Source organism: Monopterus albus, unplaced genomic scaffold (assembly GCF_001952655.1).
Source record: "Monopterus albus unplaced genomic scaffold, M_albus_1.0 scaffold18.1, whole genome shotgun sequence".
NCBI classification, from domain to species: Eukaryota; Metazoa; Chordata; class Actinopteri; order Synbranchiformes; family Synbranchidae; genus Monopterus; species Monopterus albus.
This window is the reverse complement of record NW_018127898.1, coordinates 1,589,178-1,615,674: the sequence shown is the minus strand read 5'-3', so window position 1 is coordinate 1,615,674 and position 26,497 is coordinate 1,589,178. Positions and strand designations below refer to the sequence as shown.

At 38.7% G+C, this 26,497-nt stretch overlaps 1 protein-coding gene across 1 annotated transcript in view; it reads left to right on the top strand.

Annotated features, from left to right (window-relative positions):
• Positions 1 to 23,860, top strand: part of mapkapk2a (MAPK activated protein kinase 2a) — a 32,150-nt gene extending 8,290 nt beyond the window's left edge. The window contains exons 2-10 of the mRNA XM_020593137.1: positions 13,186 to 13,325; positions 18,265 to 18,329; positions 18,977 to 19,056; positions 19,216 to 19,342; positions 19,466 to 19,541; positions 19,637 to 19,761; positions 21,251 to 21,336; positions 21,444 to 21,524; positions 22,087 to 23,860. Of these exons, the coding sequence (XP_020448793.1) occupies positions 13,186 to 13,325; positions 18,265 to 18,329; positions 18,977 to 19,056; positions 19,216 to 19,342; positions 19,466 to 19,541; positions 19,637 to 19,761; positions 21,251 to 21,336; positions 21,444 to 21,524; positions 22,087 to 22,236 (930 nt within the window). The 3' untranslated portion in view covers positions 22,237 to 23,860. The remainder of the gene's footprint in view (positions 1 to 13,185; positions 13,326 to 18,264; positions 18,330 to 18,976; positions 19,057 to 19,215; positions 19,343 to 19,465; positions 19,542 to 19,636; positions 19,762 to 21,250; positions 21,337 to 21,443; positions 21,525 to 22,086) is intronic.
• Positions 23,861 to 26,497: the final 2,637 nt, after the last annotated feature.

Sequence of the window (26,497 nt, the reverse complement as noted above, 5' to 3'; positions counted from 1 at the left end):
ACCGCTCTTAGTCTGACCCGTCACCCAGGACCTGTTTGCCTTGGGAGAACCGACTAGGGGCATGTAGCCCCCGACAACATAGCTCCTAGGATCACTCGGGTACTCAAACCCCTCCATCACAATAAGGTGGCGGTTCAAGGAGGGGACTGCACTTTTATGGTAATTAAATTTTTTATAGTAGAAACATTGCATTATTATTAAGTATTTGTGTTCGTACTTGGTATCGACAAGTACTCAATTGTAAGTACTCATACGTGAGCTTGTTCTGGAAAAAGTACATTGGTGCATCCCTAGTTACTACTGAGCCTTTTCTGTGATAGGAACCAGACCAGTGTTTTTTTTCACTGGCAGTCTGCATAATATTACATTAAAAGGGGAATATGAAATGTAATCCTCAAAATGAGGCATGTGCTAATGTGAAGCTGTTATGGTACAGTTATTGTAGGCAATATTACACTATTATTATTTAAAAGTGTCCAGTGTGACAAAACAATAATAAAAACCTATCCTGTCCAAATACACCAAATATGTTAGGCTAACAGATAACAGCAAAGTTGGGTGGTACTAGTGCAAAAATAGAAAGACATTGTTGATTTAAATAATTTTAGAATGTCACTAAGTATTTGTACAACACAGTACACAGTCTGCCAGTCCAGATTACTTCTAGATAATTATTGATTTCAATCACAAATGGATTGTGGGCTTTAGAATATAGGGAGTCTTTGTACTTATCCTTATCCTTAGGAGTATTAACTCATTTTTATGAGGCAGTTGCAAGAGCAAACTACAATGTAATGAAATTAACTTAAAGAAGCTGGAGTTAAAAACGGTAACGGCTAACTACTCACAGTAGCTCAGTGCTGCTTAAGTGTAGTTCTCAGTCATTAACATAACACAAAATGTTACTGTTGATAAAGTTGAATTAAACAGTGATGGAACAGTATGATTGAATTGTGTACTATTTTGTCTTTATATTGTTACTAGTTCTTTTCTTGCATTGTATATGCACTATTTCTTCGTTACTCAATTTTATTTCTGTAATGCTATTTTATCTTTACATGCTTGGAAAAAAAAACAGATTTTTTAAAGCCATGTAAAGATGTGGGGGTCGGGGTTTGAGCTTCTGTACAGATGGCATCTATGCGCTCTGTGTCTGATGTTAGAGCTGGAAATAGTAGGCCTAATATAACCGTACTGCAGGCATACACATAACACACTTGATTTAAAGGCCACCAAGTGACAAGTAACATGGCTTGTAAAGGCCAATACGCATTGGTGATGTGCAGAGGTCACGGTAGACTTTTTTTGCTGTCCCGTCATTTTGACATGGTCATGAAAATTCAGAATTTATTATTGTCAGTAAAAAATTTTTTTATGATAAGGCATATTTAATAGCATTCGGTTTTTATTCATTTTCATTGCACTTTTTAATTTTAATAATATACAGAACAAGCTTATGTGCAGCTAGTTTTCATATCTACACCACAGCAAGCAGATGACATTTTTTTTCTCCACAGTGACACAGAGGTCACTAAAACCACAATGACCACTGTGCATAAGCAAGCATGAATGCATTTTTACAAAATTAGACAGTTACACTTAAAATATGAACAACCCATTTACCAGAAGTTAGGCTACGTGAATTGAACTCGGCTAACCCAGCCTATCATGCGACAGTGGTTCAGTGGGTAGAGCAGCAGTCTCCCAACCGGAGGGTCAGAGGTTCAATTTTCTGTGCCAGCAGTCAACGTGTCGAAGTGTCCTTGGGCAAGACATTGAATCCCCCCAAGTTGCTCCCAATGGTTAGAGCCATCGGTTGAGTTGGTGCCGCAGATGGCTGCCTCAGTTCTGTGCCGGAAACAAATTCCTTGTGTGTAACATACTTGGCCAAATAAAGGTGATTATCCATGCTGCACAGGCGAATGACATTTTACGTCTTCGGATAGACTCATGGCTGTTATAATTTACATCTGAAAGCTGAACCCGTGCTTCTTCAATGCTGAAATACTGAAATACACATCCATTTCAGTAGTTCTGCTGAATTTGCACTGCTGTGATTTCACCATTGTGTTTTTCCTTTAAAAATGGCTTCTATATATTTTCTTCCACGACTTGTATTTAACCTTATTTATTTTTAAGCTGGCGTGTAATATGCCAGCTTCACTGATACCTTCTCATGCTGTACAGATAGTATAACCTAACTGACACCCTCCCTTAATGAACTAATGCCCTTGTTGTTTCTTTCATTGACGTCAGTTGAGTCGGCCCTATCTCATCTATTGTATTCATTACCTCTGCCAAGGGCGGGACTTTTTGCTGTCATGCGTGTTTGTGTTTATTAACAGCATAACTCAAAAAGTAATGAACACATTTTAATGAAATTTTTTGGAGAGGTTTGGTATAGCCCACAGAACAGTTTAGATTTTGGTGTTGATCTGTCTCATAATTTTGATGCAGGCTTTTTCTAAAACTGAGTGCTGCAAAGGTTGACTGTATGTGAGCCCCATTGTGGCCAGTGTGTGTGGCTGTTCTGCAGTGCACAGGAGTGAATCCAAGTGCAACTAATAAGTGTAGTGTGTCCTCTCTGCATCTATGAAGAACTGTAAGTACACATTATTAGGGCAGTCTCCACAGAAACATTTATTTAGCCATTGGTGGCATTTATTAGCTCATGTCAATGTAGTATGTAAAGCTAATTTGTTCAAGGTGTGGCTTGTTCATGTTGCTAAAGCTAGCCGACATGCTACAATCAGGGGGGTATTCCAGAAAGCAGGTTAAGTTGGTTCAAGGTGAAATGAGGGAAGCTCCGGCTTTTCAGTTCCAGAAATGGAGAACTACTGTGTGCAGCAAGCTGGGAAAGAGCATGACGGCGGAGATTTTAAGTCAGGCTCAAAGTTAACATTTTATTACTTACGGTTGGTATTATGCCATTTTGTTACATTTTTCCACTTTTCCAGGTGACAGAGTAACCACTAAAATTGAGAATATGTGGTCAGTTTATCCAAGTGATGCCAGTTTAGAATTTGTTCTGGTGTTTTTGGTGATAAAAGTGCTGATTATCTGACCAAGCTAGCTCTGTTAGCAGCAGCTACATCTCATTAGTATCTAGTGCAACAATCAGTAGTGGAGACTGTATGAGCAGTTTATCAAACACATGTTGAACAAACAGAACACAAACTTGCTGAAATGTGACGTCTTCATCACTTTGCCCATAGTCCACTCACTGAAGTCCCCATTCTACCCCTTAACCAACAAGTGAATGTCTGTCATGTCTATAGTTTTTCTTGAATAACTTCCAAACTAATAATGATATCAGCATCATTCCAAATGCCAGCAGCAGGTCAAGCAATCACATTATGAGGGTCAAACTTTCATAAGAATATTGCTTTTATGGCATTATGGGGGAAGCTGATTTGTCCCTTGGCGGGGTTCTGCAATGGCAACGGTGTCTAGTTAGGGTTGTGTTAGAGGCAGCGACCAGAAATCTGCTAGTCAGGCCCAAGGTGATGCCCCCTTATAAAACCTTTACCCATCTTTTGAACAATATTCTATGCTAACAATGCAGCTGTTTAATTTGTAACTGTGCTTGTGGAAGGTAATTGTTTTACTACCTTGTACTGCATTATCCTTGATGTAATCTGCCACAGGGAATCAGTATAGCTGTTAAATTGTGGCTTCTGTCTGAGAGATTAGTCTGTGTTGATTGGTCTGTCTTTTAACTCTCCTGCCACACACACACACACACACACACACACGCTCTCAAAGGATGGAAAGCATCCACGGGTATTATCTTACAGTGACTACATTCAAATGCACACAAGAAACCAGGTTATAGAGAAGACTGCATTCTGACTGAAAATAGCACCATGTTTTAAAACCCAAAGAAAGGAGTGTGTTTGTGTGGTTGTGTTACTACAGCGGAGAGGTAAGGAAATTATATTCTCTCTCAGATTGCAGTTTGGATATTCACTCACCATGAGTTTGAATCTTGGGGCAGTCATATTTGTCTCAACATTTTTGTGGTGAACAGAATTGTGCAATTCAAGTTAGAGCACACATGATGTTGCCGGATAACAGTGAATAGCGTTGCAGTAAAGGTTGAGCAGTGTGTGTGAGCAATTTTTTTGCCACACAACACTGCATTTTTTGTGGTGACTCCTGGTGTTTCTTTATATATTATGGTCATTCTCAGATTTTTTTTATTTTTGTGAGAAAGTCTGTTCAGTGCAAGCATATTTCATAAAAAATGAGCAATCACGATAAAGACTATTTGTATATAAATACAATTGAATACTGGGATTTAGGTCAGTTTCATGTCATGGAGACGTTTTTTTTTAGGTCTTCAAATGTGACTGTTGTATGACCTATCTACAGTTAAGCAATGAAACTTTACGTTGACTATTATTTCAGTTTTAGTTGGTCTTTGGATTAAATTAATTTGGATTTAATTAACCAAATGTCTTTTAACCCATTAACTCAATTAATGAAACTTTACTGTACGTTTTAAGGCATTTGACTGATCAAGAAGTTGCATTGATGGGGGGCTAATAAGCAAACAAATGTTGTAGTGACACCTAACAGAGAGCTAAAAAACACTTTCTCTTTGTTAGAGAGTTCACCACTGACTCATTAATCTTTGTTCATTTGGAAAGCAGCACAATGATGTTTGCCATTAATGTGTAATCATAAGTGACTAAACCTTTTGGCCACATTTGAGTCGTTAAAGTCATCCCTCCTGAAATTTAGAAAGACATGCAAGTCTCTGCAGTGAAGTGAACACACTTGTCAGGGATTGGCTGAGAAAAGAGGAACTTGAACCACTGGCCAGTTCAAGTGGAAGGTTTCTTTCTTGTTTGTTGGGGTTGGGATTTCTCAGATTTTCTCTTGAACTGTTGTAGAGCAGACGAATCCTAGCCTGTGCTTTAAAAGTTGTAACTTTTCAGTAATATCAGAGATGCATTTGAATTTGGCATTCACACTGTCAGCAAGTCTGATTAAAGCTTATCATAGTGATGCAGCAGAAGAGCCTTTTGAGAGAAAGGAAGGAAGAGGTGGGGGGGAGGAAGAGGTTTTTCTTTGGCCCTCTTTAGTTTTCTCTCCACCCCTTTGTAGTATAGTACTTGAATGACATCTCTAGTACATTAATTCTTTTTTTTTTTTTCCTGGTTCTTTTTTTTTTTTTTTCCTGGTATAGTACTTGCATATCATTCTATGCCACTGACTATCTGACTGAGCGAGAGCAAAATTCCCCTGCTTTGTCATTTTGCCCTGTTGTGGAAAAACAAGTTGAAACTTTTAAAAGCCTGTCATTTCACGCAATATAGAGCCCAGTGTTCTTTATAAAAAACACTAAATAAAACCAATCTAGCAAAAATAGCAGAAAAAAAGATGAACATTTTAGTGCTGCAACAATTAATAATTTAGTTATTAGGACAGCAACTAACAATTATTTTAATGATTGATTAATGTGTCGATCTTTTCTATTAACCGGATGTATAAAAAAAACATCAGAAAATCTATTTTCTACATTACAAAAACAAATGCCTTTTTTTAAAGTAATGATTATGCAATGTTTCTATGTAGTGCATTATTAAACAAAAGTTATTTCTTCAAAATAGTGTTTATAAAGTGTACAATAGGTCCTTACAGTTTTAACAAATCAAATGTTTTCATGATTTAAAATAATTTAGGCTATATCGTATGTTTATAAAGCATATCATGTTAATGTAAAGGGCCAGTACAAACATGACTGCTATTGTTGACGGTTAAAAGTAAATCAGAGTAAACAATCCTCAACACCTTTTAAGACTAATCTTAATTTGCATATGTCTCATCAATGTTCCTGCACACACCTATAATATAATTTTGATTTGCTTATTGTGTTTAATATAATACTTGGATGTTCACATGTTTCATGTTTACATAAATGCAACACAACTGAAAATGCATTTAGCACACATTATTAGCCAACCATTAATTAGGTTTCTACATAGGGGTGACATTCCACACAGAGCTCCAAAAATGGACTGGACAGGATTATTGACACCCTCAGCTTAATATCTGGTAGCACAACCTTTGGACAACATAACTGAAATCAAGCGCTTCTTTTCTCTGTTCCCTGCCTTTCTGTTGAGGGAAGTATATTTGGAAAGATGTGGTATTGTGGTTATGATGAATGTAGCCAAGTCAACAGTATCTGTGATACAGAGTAATTTCTAAGCTGATGCAGCACTCTGTCATATTGAAATGGTATTTGTTTATCATTGTTTGTGACTACTTCCTTAAGGACCTCTCAATAGACATGACTCTGCTTTAAAGGGAAATTTTATATACGCAGGACCTATTATCCCTTAACTTTTCTTTCCGGGTTGTTTTTAATTCCTCTCCTTGGGTCATGTGATCATTTCCGAACAAGGAAGAAAAGTGTTGAATGGTGTTGACAGTAAAGGGAACTAAATGTTTTTGTTTCAGAGTTCATTCATTCAATAGACACGTTCTGTTGCTCTTTTGTGAATATGAGCTAAACGGCTCAAATACATGGAAATGCAAGCAATCTGTAAATTTCCACAAACTGCATGTTGTTTTAATAAACAAATTGGTTATTAAAGTTCATACTGATTAATTTGACTTTGAAGACCTAATAGATGTAATTGGCTTTTTGTTTAAACAGAGACATCTTTAGGGGTGAAACAGCTAAGTTATTAAGAGCTATAAAAATTCATCTAGCATCTTAAAACTCATTAACAGCTTAGATTTTGTTTATTTAGTCAGTACAAAAACTGAAGTGTAAAATGGCACAGTGTACTTGCATGGGGTGTTGTGTGCCAGACTGTGTCTTGGCAAGGAACTTCCTGAAGACTTCGCTGGTTGCTTGGCAACTGAAGGGTCAAATCACTCGCTCACAATGTTTAACCCATAGTCATTTGAAAGAAGCCAATAACACATCAGTCTTGTCTTTTTATAGTGAAGCCACAAGTAACATCTGTTGCATTAGACGCTGAAAGGGGATTTGCATTATGAATCACAGGTCTCAGAAGTCAGTCCCTTTTTAAAGTGGACCAAAAGGGGGACCAACAAAAAAGGGGCTTGGTTCTTATTGCGTTCGCACTGTGAGTACATTTGAAAGAGGACTCAGTTCTCTTTCTGTTCATACTATACTGACTCTGAAGCTCTCAGACCTTTACTGCTTTCACATATGGTTTTTACGTCAAAGGATTCTCTACTTTATCTCTGTTTATTGCGTGGTAAAGTACTTATGGCGTAGTTTTTTTTCTTTTTTTAAACTTTGATGTGGCACTGCAGTGGGGTCCTAATGAAGCCCATCACTCTCATTCTGAAGGAAACCTTTAGCATCCCTGTGTATTTTAGGCCATTGTAGTTTGATGTATTCTTTGTTCACTATCTGGAGAAGTGCAGTAGTTTCCTTCTACCAGACTACTCATTCATATGGGTATCATTAAGATTTTTAACAGTATTACAACCGGTATTGCTTATTAATTTCCATCTGCCTTTGTCTTTCACAACCCTGCTGTTCCTCTTAAGACTACCCCTTCCCTACCCTTCAATTCTGGTGGCATGTGGTGGCCCAGCACCTTAGTGAGACACTTTGGGTTGGTTTTTCCCCTTTAATTTGTCGCCCATCTGTAGGCCTTAAAGCCTCTATCAGGAAGTGAGACAGTTGCTTCTGTGTGTCCCCTTTCACTTCCTCCCCCTTGTCAGTCTTTTATTTTTTATGAATGTGGACATCCGCATGCTAAACATACTCGCTGGAAATAAGATGACTGTCTTGAGAGCTTGCGTGTTACTGATAGATACCTGTACTGATAGAACTTTCGTTTTTACTGGTGATATCTTTTTTTATGTAAACATTGTTTTTCAAAGCTGTAACTGAGCTCTAGCCACGTGTTAGTGGCACAGTTGAGTATTTTTACACTGTTTATTCAGCCCAAACAGCCTACTGACTGTACAAACATTAGCAGCTAGCTAGGAACATATGTTGTGTGTGTGTGTGTGTGTGTGTGTGTGTGTGTGTGTGTGTGTGTGGAGTGCAGCTGTATGTTTTAGTCGAGAAGTCCATCTCTTCCTGTTATTTCCCTGGTGAAAAGCTTCAGGGTCGGTGTGGCCAGCTGGAGTAGTTACAGCATTGTAAAGACCTATTCTCACATACCTTTATGCATGTCAGTATTGCTTTAAGACCAACTTGAGAACTTTTGAACCTACCCTTTAATATAACCCTAACATTACCCTAACCTTAAACCAAGTTGTCACCCTAAAATTCAACATTTTAAATGGTGAGAACAAGCATCTCAATGAACAGGTCACACACACATGCAGAGACATCTCCTTTGGCAGTTTGCTGTCTAACCCTTGTCAGGTGAAGAGGCTTTTCTGATTGGGTCAAGATAAGCCTGTCACCCATCTACAATAATTCTCCACAGAATTTCAATGCCCTATCACCCCCAGTGTGCTAGCTTCTGGTTTCACAATATCAACCCCGGGCTTTTACTTGGCTCACAAGTGCCAGGTGGAGGATGGGTCCTTCTTCAGCTTATCCTCATCCTTTCTCCCACTGTCCTGCCCTAGGCCCAGGAGCTTTTGTCTTAGCTAAAGTATTGTGTGTTCATCTGCCACCATCGTCTCCCTCCTTCTCCACAAGCTACCTCAAAGGGCAAACAACAGATGGGGTGCTACGCAGTCACACAAGCACCAGTAGAGATTCGATGGGGGTGCGTTCTCATGCGCATATACAACTGCACGTGTAAAAATAATGTGTGCAATCTTTTTGGTGTCAAGTCAGCTATATTTATATGTACATAAGGGGGTTTTGCTTGGCAATGGTTAAGGCAAGTACCGGTTACATTGCTAATTAGGTTCCTATAGCAGAAACGCAGAAAAACTTAGTTCCTCTGACAGCTGCAGGCCAAAAGTTTCTGTCTGCGCACAGTCCACACTGCAAAAGCCCCAACTGTGCATGTACCACAGTGCTTGGAAATCGTCAGTGTATGCAGACACAAGGCAGACACTAGATTTGAAGTATCAATAGGAAAGCGTGAACATCCCTTCTCCATGTCTGTATATGCACATTGATTTGCACAAAATATGTCTAGCCCTTTACATTAACAAGGGTACCAATTTCTTTTTCTCTACATTGTTTATAACCCTGCTGGGAGACGCACCAACCTGCTATTTGTGTTATATGAAATAACTGGAAATTTTCAGTATTTTGTAATGCATAAAATACTCATTACACTGTTAAACTTAAGGGTTTTTTTTTGGTTATATGTTTAGTAAGTGGAAGCAGATGTGTGTAATAAAAGTAACCACATTTATAGTAAGAGACTGTGTACCTTTCCTCTTTTAAACAGCATTTTAAATGACAAGTTACTTATTATAGTGAATACAAAGCCTCGGCTCTTAGCGGTTATGGCTAGACTTGGTGGATTTTGAAAGTGTCACAGGATTACAGTGCATCAGTTTCCAATCTGTGACCACAGTTTCATGTCCACTGGAACATTTTTCACTCTAGTGCTGTGCAGGAAGTAAAACTCTCCCTTGTTTGTTTTCTCTCCAAGGGCGATTGAATTGTGCTGTGTGTTAAGCAGTGATATAAAGCAAAGAGTAATACAGTGCTACACCATACCAGCTCTTCCTGGCAACAAAGCCAGTCACATTTTTCAGTCAATCACTCATTCCTCAGATCTTTGCTTCTCACCTGAACAGTAACATGCCTGCACATAGATTCAGTAGCCGGGTTTCAGTCTATTTCTTATCTCTTTCATGTGTTGTCTAGTTTTTCCTGTTTGTCCACCTTTCTTATCTTTCTTGGCAGCTTCATTTTTGGCAAGTTCTTATCTTAAGTTTTTTTCCTTATTGTTTACTTCACACTGGCCCAAATCAGAAGTGTAATTTTTGTGTTACATATGTTACTATGTCATGAATTCACATGCAGAAGGTGGATACATGCGCAGATTCACTTTTCAGTGTTGCCAGCAAATAGCATTTTTTTATGATAAACTATGAACCAAATTGGCAAATCAAACAAAACAAACTACTCAATCGTGGTTTTTTTTTTTCAAAAGTTTAATAATTCTGTAGCTTTTTACAGTGACCACACTACTGTTTACCAACTGTCTGTCAGGATTTGCTGTCAGATTGTATATGTAACATTTGAACGTATTCAGGTACACCATCACAAAGCTGCCTGTAGTTAACTCTTCAACACATGCTTTTCTTTTTATTTTTTTGCTTTTCTTGCCCCTCCCTTGCTGCTTCAGAAGCACTGGTTGAAACCAATAACTATTTGAAACAAATCATTTGGCTCACTAATCACACTGGTTGGACTGGATCAGCTTTTCCCACCTGTTTTTTTTTATATTCTCCTGGAATAATCAGTAAACATTCCGCATCGGAGTTTATGAACTGGCATTAACATTGTCCACTTGCTGAGCAGTACATATACATCTATTCTATATACAGTGTGCTTCCCTCAGCACCAGCTGTATTCTAACGTTAGCATAGCCAGCCTTACTAGCTTGCTAATGTCATTAGAAAAGTTGGATCTCCCCGACTGACAGTGTTAAAAACTATCATGAAGAGGAGTAGCTGTTCCATCGTGTGTGTGTTTGTGTGTGTGTGATGTGAGAGAGAGACAGAGAGAAAGGGAGCAAAGCACGGAGGGGCTGAGTCAATACATGTGATATGCACTGCACGTGATTGAAATAAGATTTTAACCTATTTTAAATTAATATTTGCTGATCAATGTTGGTCTCGTGGTGGCCTGCCACAAATAAGTCAGTGTATGGGAAACACTACTGTAAGTAAAAATGTACTGTCAACCCTGTTGGTTTTACAGACGGCAACAAGCAGGTCAGCTCAAGTGTCTGAGGACATGAATAACGGATGACAATGAGGCACGTGCAGCTGATCATATTACTTCTGATGATGTAAAATATGTGCACAGGCAAGCACATTTAATTACAGAAGAGGGTACCCTTATTGACTTGTTTAATACTGAAACAAGTGTATGAACACCCATACATGAGAACAGGGACCTCAAGGCTTTTATGACATGGTTTGACTTTCTGATTCCAGTTAAGGTGGGTTTGAGTTCATGCACTTCACAGGTTGAAGTGGGTGGAGGGATTTTAGTGGACTGAGTGAAAAGACAATCACACAAAGACTCGAGTCAGGTAGAGGTGTGAAAGCATAGTGACACAATGAAGGAAATCTTAAGTCCTGTTGCACTATTGGCCTCTTACTGCACCATTAGACCTCTGGCATCCACTGATGCGCACAAATCAGAAAGCTGATATTTTATCACTTATACAGTTACAAGTAAGTAATGCTTCCAAAGATAAGGAGATGGGGGCAATCTGATAAGTGACCTGCGGCTTTGAACGGTTTATTCCAGTGCATGTAATCACATTGTCTGACTTCCTGTGTAACCTGCTGTGTCTGAATAACCTGGTTGCTTATGTACATGTAAATACTGGCAGACCTGTGGGCCAGGCCACACAGCAGACTGTACACTCTGGCTCTCCCAGCTCTCATCGCCTGCTGGAATGCAGCCCATCATTCTGTTGCGACCGTGGGCAGGTTTGGAATGTATTACATGACGAGATGGACTGACAATGGCTCACTGTCAAAGCTTCCAGCCTGAATTCTTTCCATTGACTGATAAGGATATTCTTAGGCTTTTTCTTGTGGGATTGTATTGTATATCTGTAAATCTGTAAACAAACAAGGTTGCTTACTTAACATTAGAATGACAAAACTTCATAGTTTATACTTTGAGCAAATACATTAAAAAAAAAAAAACTAGGAAACTGTGTAGTTGTAAATAATTTTCTCAATTTTTATGGAAATTAACTTTTCTTAATTCAAATACATATTTGTTAATCTTTTTTTAAGGTATAGCTCTGTAGATAACACTTTGGACTTAAAGACGATTATCTATTTGACAGAGTAAATTTATTACTCCTGTAAGGGAGTCTGGTAAGGCTGCTTAGGCTTGTTTCCTGTTTTCTTCATGTGTTTCTGTTATTTACAACTGGAAATGTCAAACTACATGACCTTGCTTACCAAACAGAAGTACCCATTTTTAAAAAATGATTTATGACTGCATGTCCTTAGATGATCACTATTAGCTGGCTTAGTTTTATTCAGTAGAGGTTGCATAAAATTTATGGCTTGATATGTTTTTGTTTTTTGGTTGTGAAATGTTCTCACATAGTCTGAATATTTACTTTGTGTGTGAATTCTTATATTGCCATGGGTGCATCATGGCTCCTGTTAATTTTTTTTATATTTTCTTCCCATATAGCATTCAGATGAAAATAAAGGTACCTTTTTAGGTAACAAACTAAAGAATTAACATGTATGTGTATCCTAAAATCCTATTTACCAGAAACAACAAAATAAAAATGTCCTCACATGACCAAGACTTTTTATCTGCTTGCTCTCTACCATATCAATGAGCATAATAAAACTGGTTTCCAGTGGAGAAAATTGCTTGTTTAAATTCAGTATAGCCACCAGTGCAGTACTGAATTTAATTACACCTCACCATAAGGCCTGGGTCAAGCCAGACACCACAAGGCCAGGGCTCCTGAGTGTCCCTGAGCTGCATGCTGAATTTCTAAATGTTTCAGAAACATTTTTCTGCAACTGACCTTCATGTTTGACTTCCTAGTGTAGGCTTGCATAGTATGAATGGCATTTATTATCAGGAATAAATGTAGCAACAATGAATAGATCGATATGACACATAAATAAATAAATTGAAGGTTAAGTTTTTGCTGTATTGACTGTGTGTCACCATTGTGGGTGGGGAAGGGTAGGGTAAAGGCTACAGTAACAAGACTTAGTCTTTTCAGCATTTTACCAGATGGTGGCAGCACTGCACTTCTGTCTTATGCAGTATTTAGAATTGATGTGAATTATTAGTGGCATCCAGTTGTTTTGTGTTTGGCTTCTTTTAATCTAGTACAAGACATCAGTGACTTTCACACATGATTAATCCCACAGTAAGACAGATTCTTACCTGTGGTCCAGTTTTGCACTTTGCCTTTGAATTATTATGGAAAGGGAATGAATAGTATAATGCAAATGTTTCATAAGTGAACACTTGTGTTTATATTTGGTGTTAATCAGCTTCACCCTCCCTGTCTCTGTTCTTCTGTCCAGATACTGCAGGACTGTGCCAAAGCTCGTAGGGAAGTGGAGCTCCACTGGAGGGCCTCGCCCTGTACCAACATTGTGCGCATCGTTGATGTCTATGAGAACCTCTATCAGAGCAGGAAGTGTCTGCTTATTGTCATGGAACGGTGAGTGCCCAGCCTCAGTAATGCACACACTGCATACCTATCCTTTTGTAGTGATTGTTGTTTTCAGAGCACTTATTCACTGGCAGTGGAAGCAGATACAGTATGTTTGAGTTGGTCACAACTGGCCATACACCCTCCTTCTGACAGATAGATGAGATAGATACCCTTTTGGTGTTTTTCTATCAGCACACTTTAATTGTGCGGAGCTAGGTGGGCATGGTTTGGGCTCCGTTTCCATCTCTTCCTAGCAGGAGGGGGTAATCATGCTGGCTTGTGCTCAGCCGGCCCTGCTTCTGCCCAGGACTGAGCAGGACTGAGCAGGGCTGAGCACTCCCTTCAACAGAGCCAGCTCATTGAGATGTGATTAACTGCGATGTTGTGCATGCTTACATGCACAACAACATGCACAAGGAACATGCTTACATTCATCACTGACTTTTTATCAGTAATTTCATTGCAACAAAATTTGAAAATAGAGTATCTCACTTGGTCTTCTGATGAGGGGTTAAAATAATGGCAAGCACCAAGGGCTTAGAGTTAGCAAGCTAGTAACATCACACCCGCACCGTGAGTTATGCGTGGCTTCTCAGCAGCTCGTGCCACCCCCACGTGATCAAGATAGGCAAGATAAATGATGTTTCTTACAGTGCAGTGGAAACACAACTGTTCCATGAGCACGGCTGACCTGTGCTCATGGAAAATCACCATATGTCAATTGTGGAGGTTCAGTCTAAACACTAGTTAGAAATTGGTTATGACAGGCTATGAATAAAAAAAATTGTACTACTTTTTTGTGACCTCCACAGCCTTAAGTAGGTATGCTCCAGCTGGCATTACTTTCTGCTGCTGATTTAAAAATCAACAAACCTGCAATTTGGCACTTTATTGAATTGTCATCAGATGAAATAGATACTTAAAAATATTTAAGATAAAAGAACTTATAAAGATAGAGCTTGGACCAGAGAACATATACAGAGGTACACCCACACAGCTAACAAGATAACTGCAGCACACTGTAGTGGGGAATGCACTGATAATGGTATTGGGTCCAATACTGCCCTCTAGTACTCATACATGTACCCTTACAAATTAGCTGATGCAAACACAACAGTACCATTTTATGGCAACATTACATTGATCTCATGTTGGTTGATCTCAGGTAATTAGGTGAAAGAGAAGAAGGTTCAATATTTTAAGGTCACTGACTGGATCATTTTGTGCCAGAGCAACTAGCATTATTTTTTATTTAAATATTTCATTCACCACAATGTTTACTTATATTATTTTAAATATAAATAAATTAATAACACTAAAGTCTAGACCTCACTATGTAAAGTGCCCTGAGCTGATTTCTATTGTGATTTGGCACTGTACAAATAAAATAGAATTGAATTGAAATCAAGTATTTTTTACATTGGTTGAATGTTCATGTACTATTTGGTCTGCAGTTCCCAGACCTGGGAAGATAGGAATGAGAAAGCCTAGAATACCCTGAGCAAAGTTGAAGTGATGAGCATCTTGTCTTCTCTGCTGTTCTATGCACCTTGAGACAGGTTAATTATTGGAAGTCTGATGTGTATGACCTTAGTAGAAAGTGACCCATTTCTTCTAAATGTGCTTTGTATATTTTCCTCACCATTGTATTTCCACCTTTCAGCATATAAACCACCAAACCCCCATCTTGTTACACGTGCAGTCTTTAGCTTTGTGGTTGCCATTGTAGTGTGGAGGCTGTGGACCATCTGCCTACACGCTCACCACGCTCACATGCAGAAATGTATGACTAATTTCCTTTTGAACATGAGCTCAGCATTAGATGCCAATAAAGAAAAGTACTTCTGATGAAACTAAAACATTTCCTAGAAAATCACAATAGGAAACATGGCAACACTGTGAGATCTAGCTGTCTAGTATGCGTTTCTTCTAACATTGCAGAAACTGAGGCAGTCTGATGACTTTTCATTTCTCAGCTTGGGATACAGAAACATATCTGGACCACAAGTTAAAATTTTCGTAGTTGTTTACAGCCCTGGAATTAATAGGATATGGGGTAGGGATGGTTGAGGCTGTCGAACTCCATTAGCAGTATATATGTTTCTTATTGCCAACAGAGACCAAAACCAACAATGAACTGATCCTACTAACTAATATGACCTGCATAGCCAAAGCCAGATGTAATAGATTCCTCTGTACCATCAACAACATCAGACTGAGCAATACCGTTGCACTGGGTGAGATGTTATTCTATTATGATGAACATGGAAATGTAAATTTTTTTATTTTATTTATTTTTTTTACATTTTTTATTGTCAGCCTTGTCTATACCAACCTTGAAACACATGTACTTATTAGCACAACAAATGCACATCAGAAAATAATCCCCCAACCAATGCACAATTTAATACTCAAGTACCCAACTGTTTTATGAAACTTGGCACTAATCTTTTTTTCAGGTGAAGATTTATATCTTCATTAGGCCTGGGGCTGTGAAAGTCAAACTACTGAGTGATGGTCTAACACAGTTGGATTTGGTCTTTTTTGTGGGACTTATTGACCCTAACAAATGTGGAAAATTGTCAGCCCTGCTCTTTAATGGTAGTCTGTAAAATCCAGCTCACAATCCTGCAATAAGTCCTACTGGTATGAAGTTTATCATATTCAGTTTGGTCAGAGGTGTTGAGTCTGCTCTGTTATTCTGAAGGCTGTATGGTGTTGTGCCGTTAAATTCTATGATATTATATCATAATAGGTTTGGGTTGCCCAGTTCCTTATGCACTGCATATGCTTTATGCTTCTTAATGCCCTTTGAGAAGGGCCACAGACAGCTACTTCTTTTCTAACCTAATAGAAGAGGAAGCTTTATTTATTGTCATTGTAACATTGTGACACGTACAACGAAATTATGTTTGGAGCTGAGGGCCCTGGGCCGCTGCATGCATATGCGCTGCCATCACGGGCAATGGGGGTTCAGTGTCTTGCCCAAGGACACTTCAACATGTGGACTGCAGGCACCGAGATTCGAACCTTCCAGTTGGGAGACAACTGCTCTACCCACCGCACCACTGTTGCCTCCCTACTAAGTAGTTGGGCTCCATTAACAGTGGTCAAAATGCCAGTGAGGGGAGACAAACATATTTCCAGTTAATAAAGATGAGTTTGGCTATTATTACTATATTATTATTAATATATGTGTAATATATCAAAGCTTTACCAAATTGATTAAACAAATGCTTTTTGAACAGTCTGGCAAAAAAAAAAAAAATGCTGATATGTGTGTGCGTGCGTGCGTGAGTGTGTGTGTGTGTGTGTGTGTGTGTGTGCGTGTGTGTGTGTATGTATATATATATATATATATATATATATATATATATATGTAGGGGTGTATTATATATGTGTGTATTAGGGCTGCTTCTAAACAGTTTGATGTTTGCAGAGCGTACGTTATCATTCCTACAGGCGATGTGTTTTGAGGAGATGTGAAAGAAAGTGGGTTGAAAATATGTAAGGGTGTGAACAGTTTCTGCTATGATCGTGAAAGATTGTTCTCCCATTCTCATTAAAATATTAAGCATGAGTACTGCTGAGAAATCACGTCACCTCTAGACATTTTCTGCAGGATGGGGTTAAGAGACCACAAGTATACCTGTAACTTTGACCACATTAGAAGAATGGTAAGACCCAGTGTACAAGACGTTTACAGAATTAAGGGATTGCCTCACTGCTGGAGGTTTGTCACATTGCAGTTAGTTTGATATCAGAATGCAGTGGATTGAGCTACTGTCCATTTGTCAGAATGCAAAATGTGAGTGATTGGTTTTGAGAAGTTTGTAATGTGCTGCGGTTTAACAGGGCCGTCCCGTGCCTCTGTCTGCAGTTCCTGTTCTCCCGTTAACACATCTGCGCCTGAATAATCATTCTGTGCTGTCATGCACCTTTAGTCGCACACGCAAAATTGGCATTGATGATTGGACCTGAAACCGGTACAGTCATACTGAGCAAAATGATTAAATGAAACTTATCAAGTAAGTTGAGAAGGTTTTTGCATACTCATTCAAGTTCATGTTAACAATCATTATCTTTATATTTGACAGTACTTACACCAGTGACCTTTTCTGCAAGTTTTAGTCTCTGATGTTTGTGCTATGTTGTTTACAAATGCTGAGTAATAATCCTAGTGTTCTAATATTGAGCCATGCTGTTGCCAGTAGAATTCTATGAAGTTGAGCTATTATATGAATGTGTAACTTTTTTTAAATCCACCAATACAGTCTTAAACATAACAATTCAACAGCACAACTTGAGCAGTTTTTTTGATCAGTTAAAAAAAAACACACATATAAAGCCAGTATAACAGCTAAGACCATAGTGTGTGCTTGCACGTGTAAGACCATGACCCCTAGATCAACACTTCATAGAAGATCATTGTGCTCTTAACCAAATACTCAAGAGGACTGCTTTCTCTTTGTTTTAAAACAACTGACAGGTTAGGGTATGTTTCATATAGCAGGGACACAGTGAGGTTTCATCATGACATGTTTATTCTGATATAAAATGTGGTCATACTGTGTTTCCACATTTCAATTGTTTATTTATTTATTTTACCCTGAGCCTCTCCTATTTAATTTTGGTTTCTGCTGAGGTCAGTTTCTCACCTGTGTCTCTGTTCCTGTCAGTGCAGCACACCACCATGAATGTGTCTGGCTGAGGCCTCTGGAAAAAATTCAGTATCTCAATGCAAATCAATGCAAATTGTGTGCTTGTTGACTTGATCCATGATTGTCCTGTCGACACCTTTTACATTTATGTTTTCATGTGCACTGAGCATTCAGAGTCATAACAAAGAGTCTATGTATTGCCAAGCATGAGAATTGAGATCAGATGGGTTCCTGCTTAAAAGCGTTCAGATCCTAACTCTGCTTTTTTTGTTTTAACCCTCCAGCATGGATGGAGGTGAGCTTTTTAGTCGAATCCAGGACAGAGGGGACCAGGCCTTCACAGAGAGAGGTAACAACCTCATGTTGGTTTAAGCTATATAGCATTATTTTATTACATAGCACAGATATACCACAGCATCAACAAAGAAACGCACTCATACATGTACATGAGTAATCGGTTAATTTAATTTTTCTTTTTTTTTTTTACAATGTGGAGAAGCAAAACTAAGGTTTATGACACTGTTTCTGCTTGTGCACTACACACCGTTTCTGTTAAGAGAAGGGAGATATGTCGGCAGAGCCAGCAAAATATCTGGTTATTTTACTCAATTCCAGAACAAAGCTGAATGTTCACTATGCAAGATAAAGCTGCGGTTCTTTCAACGGTTCTACCAGCACAATGAGTCATTTATGAAAGACTGAAACTGACTGGATTTGTTGCTCCTGAACACTTCAGTGATAGGAAACAACAGGAACAAATAACTGCTATGGTGATATCACGACTGATTGAATCATTGACTTAAATTGGCTTCATTAGTCAACCTCAAAGAATAATTCTAGTGCCCATCCCTAACACATGCATAGAAAGATCACTTTTAAGGTCTGCAACATCATTCAACCCTTACTGGTGACATTAGCATTTGCTGCTATATGTGACCAGTGCATGTGTTTGGTAGTGGTCTCTCAGTTAAACAGCTTTTTGTTTCTTTACTTCAGAGGCATCTGACATCATGAAGAGCATAGGAGAGGCCATCCAGTTCCTGCATGCAATCAACATTGCACACAGGGACGTCAAGGTTTGTGTCATCTCTTTGTATTATCACACTGCTTAATTAGAAACATGCTTGTTCTTGATTAAGAAATGAAATCTATTTGAGAAGAGGGTGTAAAGGATGACTTCCACCTTTTCATACTCTTCATTTTCTTCTGACTTGCTTCCCGGATCCTCCCTGCAGCCAGAGAATTTACTGTATTCCTCAAAGAGGCCCAAAGCTCTGCTCAAACTCACCGACTTTGGCTTTGCCAAGGAAACCACCTCACACAACTCTTTAGCTACCCCTTGCTACACACCCTACTATGTTGGTAAGGAACCATTTCTGTATACTGTTTCTCCTTCTTTCTTATTATTAGACAGAAAAAGAGACAGCTAATTTCTCTACCCGTCTTGTCATTGAGCTTGCATCATTCCTCCCTTTCTGTCTGTAGCTCCAGAGGTTCTGGGCCCAGAGAAGTATGACAAGTCATGTGACATGTGGTCGTTGGGTGTCATCATGTATATTTTGTAAGTAAATGTTTGCAGAATCGTGCATATCACGTCCTCCTATATGATTATATATTGGATGCAGTAACTAATATTTTATGCCAAACCTTCTGCAGGTTGTGTGGGTACCCTCCTTTTTATTCCAACCATGGTCTAGCTATCTCTCCTGGGATGAAGAAGAGGATCAGGATGGGCCAGTATGAGTTTCCCAACCCTGAGTGGTCTGATGTGTCAGAAGAAGGTAAGCCTGTCAATGTAAACAGGGCACATTGTAGGTACTTGTTTGTTTATGTGTATGTAAGTCCTCTATTGATGTATTAAGAAAGTGGAGGTAATAAGTTTATATGTGGAAAACCTCTTACTGAAATGGATTAAAACCAAATTGTGTCATGGATTATTTTGTTTGTAATATGTGTAATACAAAGAGTCAGGTGTTGTGCTGAGAAACAGAGAAGCACCTGCTGTATATTGGTCTTGCTTTAAAATACTTTCATATTAGTCAGAATTAACATTTCATTACAAAGTTATGGTTTCACAAGCTTCTGCAGGCACTCCTTAAAATCATTCCACATACATGTGACAATCAAGCTACTCTTTCTGATCAAGAAATTGAAACTGAGGCAGGTGTTTCGCCTCCTATTTGCATACTCGTATTCACTACAGTTGAAAGTTATGTATCATAAAGGTTTGGTAAAGCAAAATCAGTGATTTGTTTCTAAAACATATTATAGGTGTTAGAAAATAGTCACTGAAAACGTGAAAATGCTGAGAACTATAAAGTATTAATTGTGGAGTTACACCATTAAAACATTATTCATCATTTTTTGAGTTGAGCACACAGAGCTCTATTCCTGCATTTGTTTTTAGGAGCGCTTGTGAGGCTGAGCACAGCAGCCAGTTTTTTTTTAAGTAACAAATTCTGCTGCCTCAGTTTTAAACAATGACAAAAGTAGGAACAATGAATGTGGTGGAGTGTGATGTGAACCGACCATAGTTGGTGGAGGGAGAGAGACGTGAGGGGAGGAGATAATGGCCATACAGCAGACCATGCAGTTACTGCACTGGACATAGCACCACAGTTAAGCTAGCTATTAGCTGTTAGCCTAACAAGCTCACTGTGGGCTCTCTGCTCTGCTCCTTGTGTATGTGTGGTAGGACTGAGCACAACCTGCTCTCCTTCCAACACCAACACAAAGGAGAATTAGCTCCATAAAGACCAAAGCCATATTCTGGTTCACTACTGTCACTCAGTGGCCTTTGATAAAATGCTCCTCTAGAACCCTAGCTCAGGGTGATGGATCATGACTTACAACACTGCAAGCCTACAGTTTGCTTGCTAGCTAGCTATGCCTTCACCATGGAAATGCATCTTTCCTACATGTTCTCCCTGAATACACCTGCAGCGTGTCAGAGCAGAGAATACTCCTTATTTTTTCATGGTTTTGAAAACTAATTTTATACTTGCCAATATTTTTAATCATTCAAATTTGGCACATTTCCCTTTTGTGTGACAAACTCAGAACACATTTATTTCTACTTTACCCTGACTTTAACTAACATAAAAGTGGTTTCTAATTATGTCTAGTTTCTCAGTACCATGCAGGGCCAGTGGTGTTTCTGATTCCTTCTTCCTTACACAATTGGATACAGCTATATAACTGATGTGTTTATCAACAGTGGCTTTAGTACCAAAGCTTGTTTTTAATGCTGTAAATAATAATTTTTTGCAGCTAAACAACTGATTAGCACCCTTCTAAAGACTGAGCCGACCCAAAGAATGACTATCACAGAGTTTATGAATCATCCGTGGATCAATGTAAGAACAGTGCAGTTTTCTAAATCACTTTCATACCATCTTTTCAACTCTTTTGTTCTGGATGATATTCCATTGGTGAAGTAAGATTTGCATGTGTCTTCCTAAAGCAATCAATGGAGGTTCCTCAGACCCCACTTCACACCAGCCGTGTGCTAAAGGAGGAGAAAGACGCATGGGAGGACGTCAAGGTTAGACATGTGGTTCTGATTTGCATCATTCGTACTTAAAAAAACAATCGGAAAAGACAATTTTGCCTGTACAGTAGCTGCATGAAATGAAAAGTAAAATACTTTGTTTGGTGTTAAGGAATTCCCACCCTACCTAGAGAATGGATTGGGCCACATATTTCACATACTATTGTAGCGTATCCTGTCGTTCCAATTTTTGTTGTTCGAGCCGATCATATCAGAAAATACTTATGATTAGCTTAATAAATAACACTGTACATCTCAAGCTGGTAGGTTTGTTGTGTTATATACACATGAAAGGATAATCATAGAGGTTCATAAGAACCCATGAAGCCATCATCATAGGTGACATGTCGTCCTTCACTGTGATCACACAGCAAGTGTTTGTTTTTTTTATTCAGATAGAGCTATGAGACAGCATTTTATATCTTTAGGGAGGAGCTTCCCATTGGACAAACACAATCCTCTGGAACCCTCTTCACTAGCTTGGCAAGCAAAACAGTGTAAAGTTATAATGTAGGTATGAAAACCTCAGACTGAACTTGTTTTCTTCATATTTCAGGAGGAAATGACCAGTGCCTTGGCAACAATGAGGGTTGACTACGAGCAAATTAAGATCAAGACCATCGAGGACTCTACCAATCCACTGCTAGCGAAACGAAGGAAGAAAGCTAGTACTGCCGTGGTGAACCCACAGTCTGCTGCCCACTGAAAGATGCACACATGCATACACATCTATACAGGTTGTAAAAAAGGAAGCAATAATTTGTTGACACGCAAGTTGCATTGCATGAATTTTCTCAGTGTTTTCTTTTTCATGGCAAATTCTGTTTTGTCGGAGTGTTTGTTTTTATTACTCTACCATTTTAACGATTCCACCACTCTGCTCCGGCAGGGAGGATGTTGATCTGTTTTTACATCAGTAAAGAAATAATGAATTCTAAAAAAGGGGAGGAAAGGGAATCGGTGAGCTCTCTCCTTTCCCAAATATCAGGTTGTGTACTCAGAGAGGCTTGAATGTTGGAATCGGACACAGAGCCTTAGCGTTAGATGTAGGTTCTTTCACCCCCACGGCCCTGTTTATAGCTCTGTGCCCAAACCTGTGAATGTTAGAGCATATAGCTACATCCCAAAAATAAAAGGAAGAGAAGGTTTCTTTTACATACATGCAAAGTAAGCAGAGTTATTTTGAACTGACAAGTGGAATGTAAGGACTCTGTCCCTGACCTTCAGAATTATCTGGAAATAGTCACTCATTTCCGGGGCTTGGACCAGGACTGTCCGTCAGGCTCAGTTTGTCTTATCGAACACAGGCCTATGCACTCACCCAAGGGCCAAGTGCCATTCAGACAGAGCACCTCACTCATGGCCCCTCTCTCCTATTTTATTCTAAGCTTGTTTTTCAAATACATAGTTTTAGGGCAGAGAAGGGCAGCACGTTTAAGAGCAGAAACTGGCTCGTCTTTCTCCTGCATGTAGCTCATAGGAGAGTAGGAGCCAATGGATACTGTATTTTTTCATGGATTTTATGAACATTTTAGCATAGGCCTTACTGCTAAAGCAGCAAATGAGTTTTAACCCCTATCAACAGTACTATTTGGTTTAGGCTTTTACCAATGTTATGCTTCAGAATTTATAACAATGTCAGATTACATTTGAAGTTAATGCTATGCAGACTTGTTTGTTAGCTGCTAGGACCTTTATGTCAGCGTTGATTTCTGTTTGCAGATGTGTCAGAGATATCAATATGGAGCATTTATGTATGTGTGTGTGTGTGTGTGTGTGTGTGTGTGTAAGCAGTAGCACCCTCTAAGGGGTACACAGTTCAGTACAGTCATTCTAGAGTTGGTGTTGGTTGCACCAGCTCAACTGTCAGGAGGTCAGTGGAACTAATATGGTGCAGTGCCAGTGTTCTCTAACACACCCCTTCCATACTTCCTGGGGGATTGCTAGAAAGTAGAAAGTACTTAAGAGCTGCTCCTCTTTCCTGAGCAGAATCTGACATACCACCAGCAAGCTGTCGTCACATTCACAGTGTGTGTGATGGTTAGGTCCTCTTCAATGTTAACTGAACAGGATGCTTCCCAACTTACTTGGGATCATGGGATTTGTGTTTATTTTGTCAGGTTTGTCCACTTTGGAAAAATTACATCCACATTACTTGTTGAATCACACATACAAATCTCTGTGAGAATGTTCATTGTTTGTGATAATGTTTCTTTTTTGTCTTTTTTTGTAGTTACAAGCACAAAACTTTTTTTAAAATCTGAGTCTGTTCAGCTCCACCTGCCCTACTTTTGTCTGCTTTGACTTTGAATTAAAACAAATACAAGCGACAAACCTGCTCAGTCAGCTCTCATTTTCTGAATACAAAATGATTTTGACTGTGTAAAAAAAACAAAGCATTAATGTTATGTCATATATATATATATACACAGTATTAAAGATTTAAAGGCCTTCAGTGGTGTAAATTATAATATAGCTTGTGAAGTATTATATGGATGACTACAGTAATGTAAAGCTTTTCCAAAACTTCTAAAGTAGAAATGTCTAATTTCAGTTATTTGGTATGGTTGTCTTTGATTGAATCTTTTCTAAAAAGCTATTAGATGTTTTAATAGTTTTTATTTCCGTTTTTATCAAAGCAAGTCATTGTAATGTATTAAAATGATATCCATTACAGTTAATATACTTTTCAGTTAGTTTTACATCAGTATATTGGCTAAAAAAGGAAACTGATTCTATAATAAGATTTAAGGATTAATGTTATCTTGCTGTTTTGAGCCGTGCTGTCAGAGGGAAAAAAAGCATTATTTAAATCTGAAAGGTTGCTTATGATAGCTAACCTATTTGTTAAATGTGCATTTCTCGCTCTGGGTTCATGGTCACAATTTTCATTAATTAACCTTTTCAGTTCCTAAAACGTGGTTTGTTCAGAAATAAATATAAAACATTTACATGCCTTCTCCATATTTTAACCCCTGCCTCCACATTTGGAAAATTTTTCAGCTCAGTCACGTCTCCAGCTATGACTCAAGTTGTTAGGTCCACTTGGGATTTGTGGTTTTCACGTGCAGCGCATGGACTCGGGTCATGACAAACTTCTATCATTCTTGTTAGCTTGATTGACTCCTGGAATATACGCATTTGCGTAGCAAAATTGTGTGGGGGCATTGAGTCAATGCAGACATTTGCCAACACCGGGGTGTAGAGCAGCTTCCCGCCAATGCAGACACTTATTTCTCCTCAGGTGCAATGCACCCATAGACTCTCAGCTTCCAGCTTTGAGTGTGACGAAACCTACAGTCATCTCTCTCAGCCATGTGCGCCTGTCAGGTAAGTAAGAAAGGGGCTAAATGGGGTTTCAGGGCAGTCCCTTGTCATAGAAATTTTGTGAAGGTCCTACCCCTTACCCTGTCTGCAGCAGATCTCAGGAAACCCACCCACCATGCACTGCACAAAAAGAGGAAGGGCCCTGCACCTTTGGGCACTGTATTGTTTAAGTTGCATGGTATAGAACTCAGTAAGTCAAAGGTGAGTCAAAAGTTGAGGTGTATATACATCATCAGATATTTTCGATTATCAAAGGAAGTCTGACAACATAGTTTCACAAATGCAAAAACAAGCAATTTTTCTTGATTGGAAACGTGTCAGTGTTTTGGCCCCAGTATGTCATTATTGTGTACATATTTTTAAAGTTGAAGGCAATATGGGTATGGAGCCTTTTCAGCTGAGGCAGTAACACAGCTTGCGGTTCTTTGAAGTGGCACGCTGTCCTGATTCTCACACAAACACTCTCTCCCAAACCAGATGGAGTGCTTGACCTACCTCAGACAAAAAAGCAATAGTGAGAATCAAGAAATCTTTTTTTTTTTTTTTTTTTAAACAAAACATGTGCAACAGCAGCTGCTTATCTTTCATATATGCTGGAAATCGCTTGCTCTTACTGTCACCTACAGCTCCTGGTACATATTGTGGTTACTGTGGTTGCTTTGATTTGTTTCTCTACCGTTCATTTCTGTGCCTGTTATTTTAAAACACCTTTTTTGTAGGAACATGTTCTCTGTTGTCTTCTAAGGAAGCTTCAAATGTAGACCTGTATATTATATACACGCATGCATACACTCAGTCAAAAACATGCTGTGCTGTACAGTGAATGTGATTTAGGCTTCTCACTTAGAGCGCTGAGCTCTAATTGTAGAGTTGCCCTATGTTTTGTCATTAGTCTTTTTTTGTAATGTTATTTAATACTCGCACAGTAAACACATATACCTGATATATCCTACTAAAGTCTAACTATTACTATGTAAATGGTTGCCAAACAACAGTGACTACAAGAGGACTTTTGTTTCTTGCACTTGTTTAAAAATTTAGGCTAATACAACTGATTCTTCATAGTGAGAAAGTACCAAAAGAGCCACTTGTTGCACCATAATGATAGTTGACTTATTTTGTGTGGTGAGTTCTGTTTACATAACTGGCCTTGTGTAATATCATTTTGTCACACCTGGGTCAGAGCTCATGTGCAACATGAAAAGTGGACTTTACTTATTGTGGCATACCATGAGGCTAGACTGGTGATTCAATACACACAATTTAACACCAGCTGACTTGGTTTATAATAGACTGTCACCTTGCGATCAGCATATTTAGATGTTTTTGGTGTATATACACAGTGGGTACGGAAAGTATTCAGACCCCCTTAAATTTTTCACTCTTTGTTATATTGCACCCATATGCTAAAATCATTTAAGTTCATTTTTTTCCTCATTAATGTACACACAGCACCCCATATTGACAGAAAAACACAGAAGTTTTGACATTTTTGCAGATTTATTAAAAAAGAAAAACTGAAATATCACATGGTCATAAGTATTCAGACCCTTTGCTGTGACACTCATATATTTAACTTAGGTGCTGTCCATTTCTTCTGATCATCCCTGAGATGGTTCTACACCTTCATTTGAGTCCAG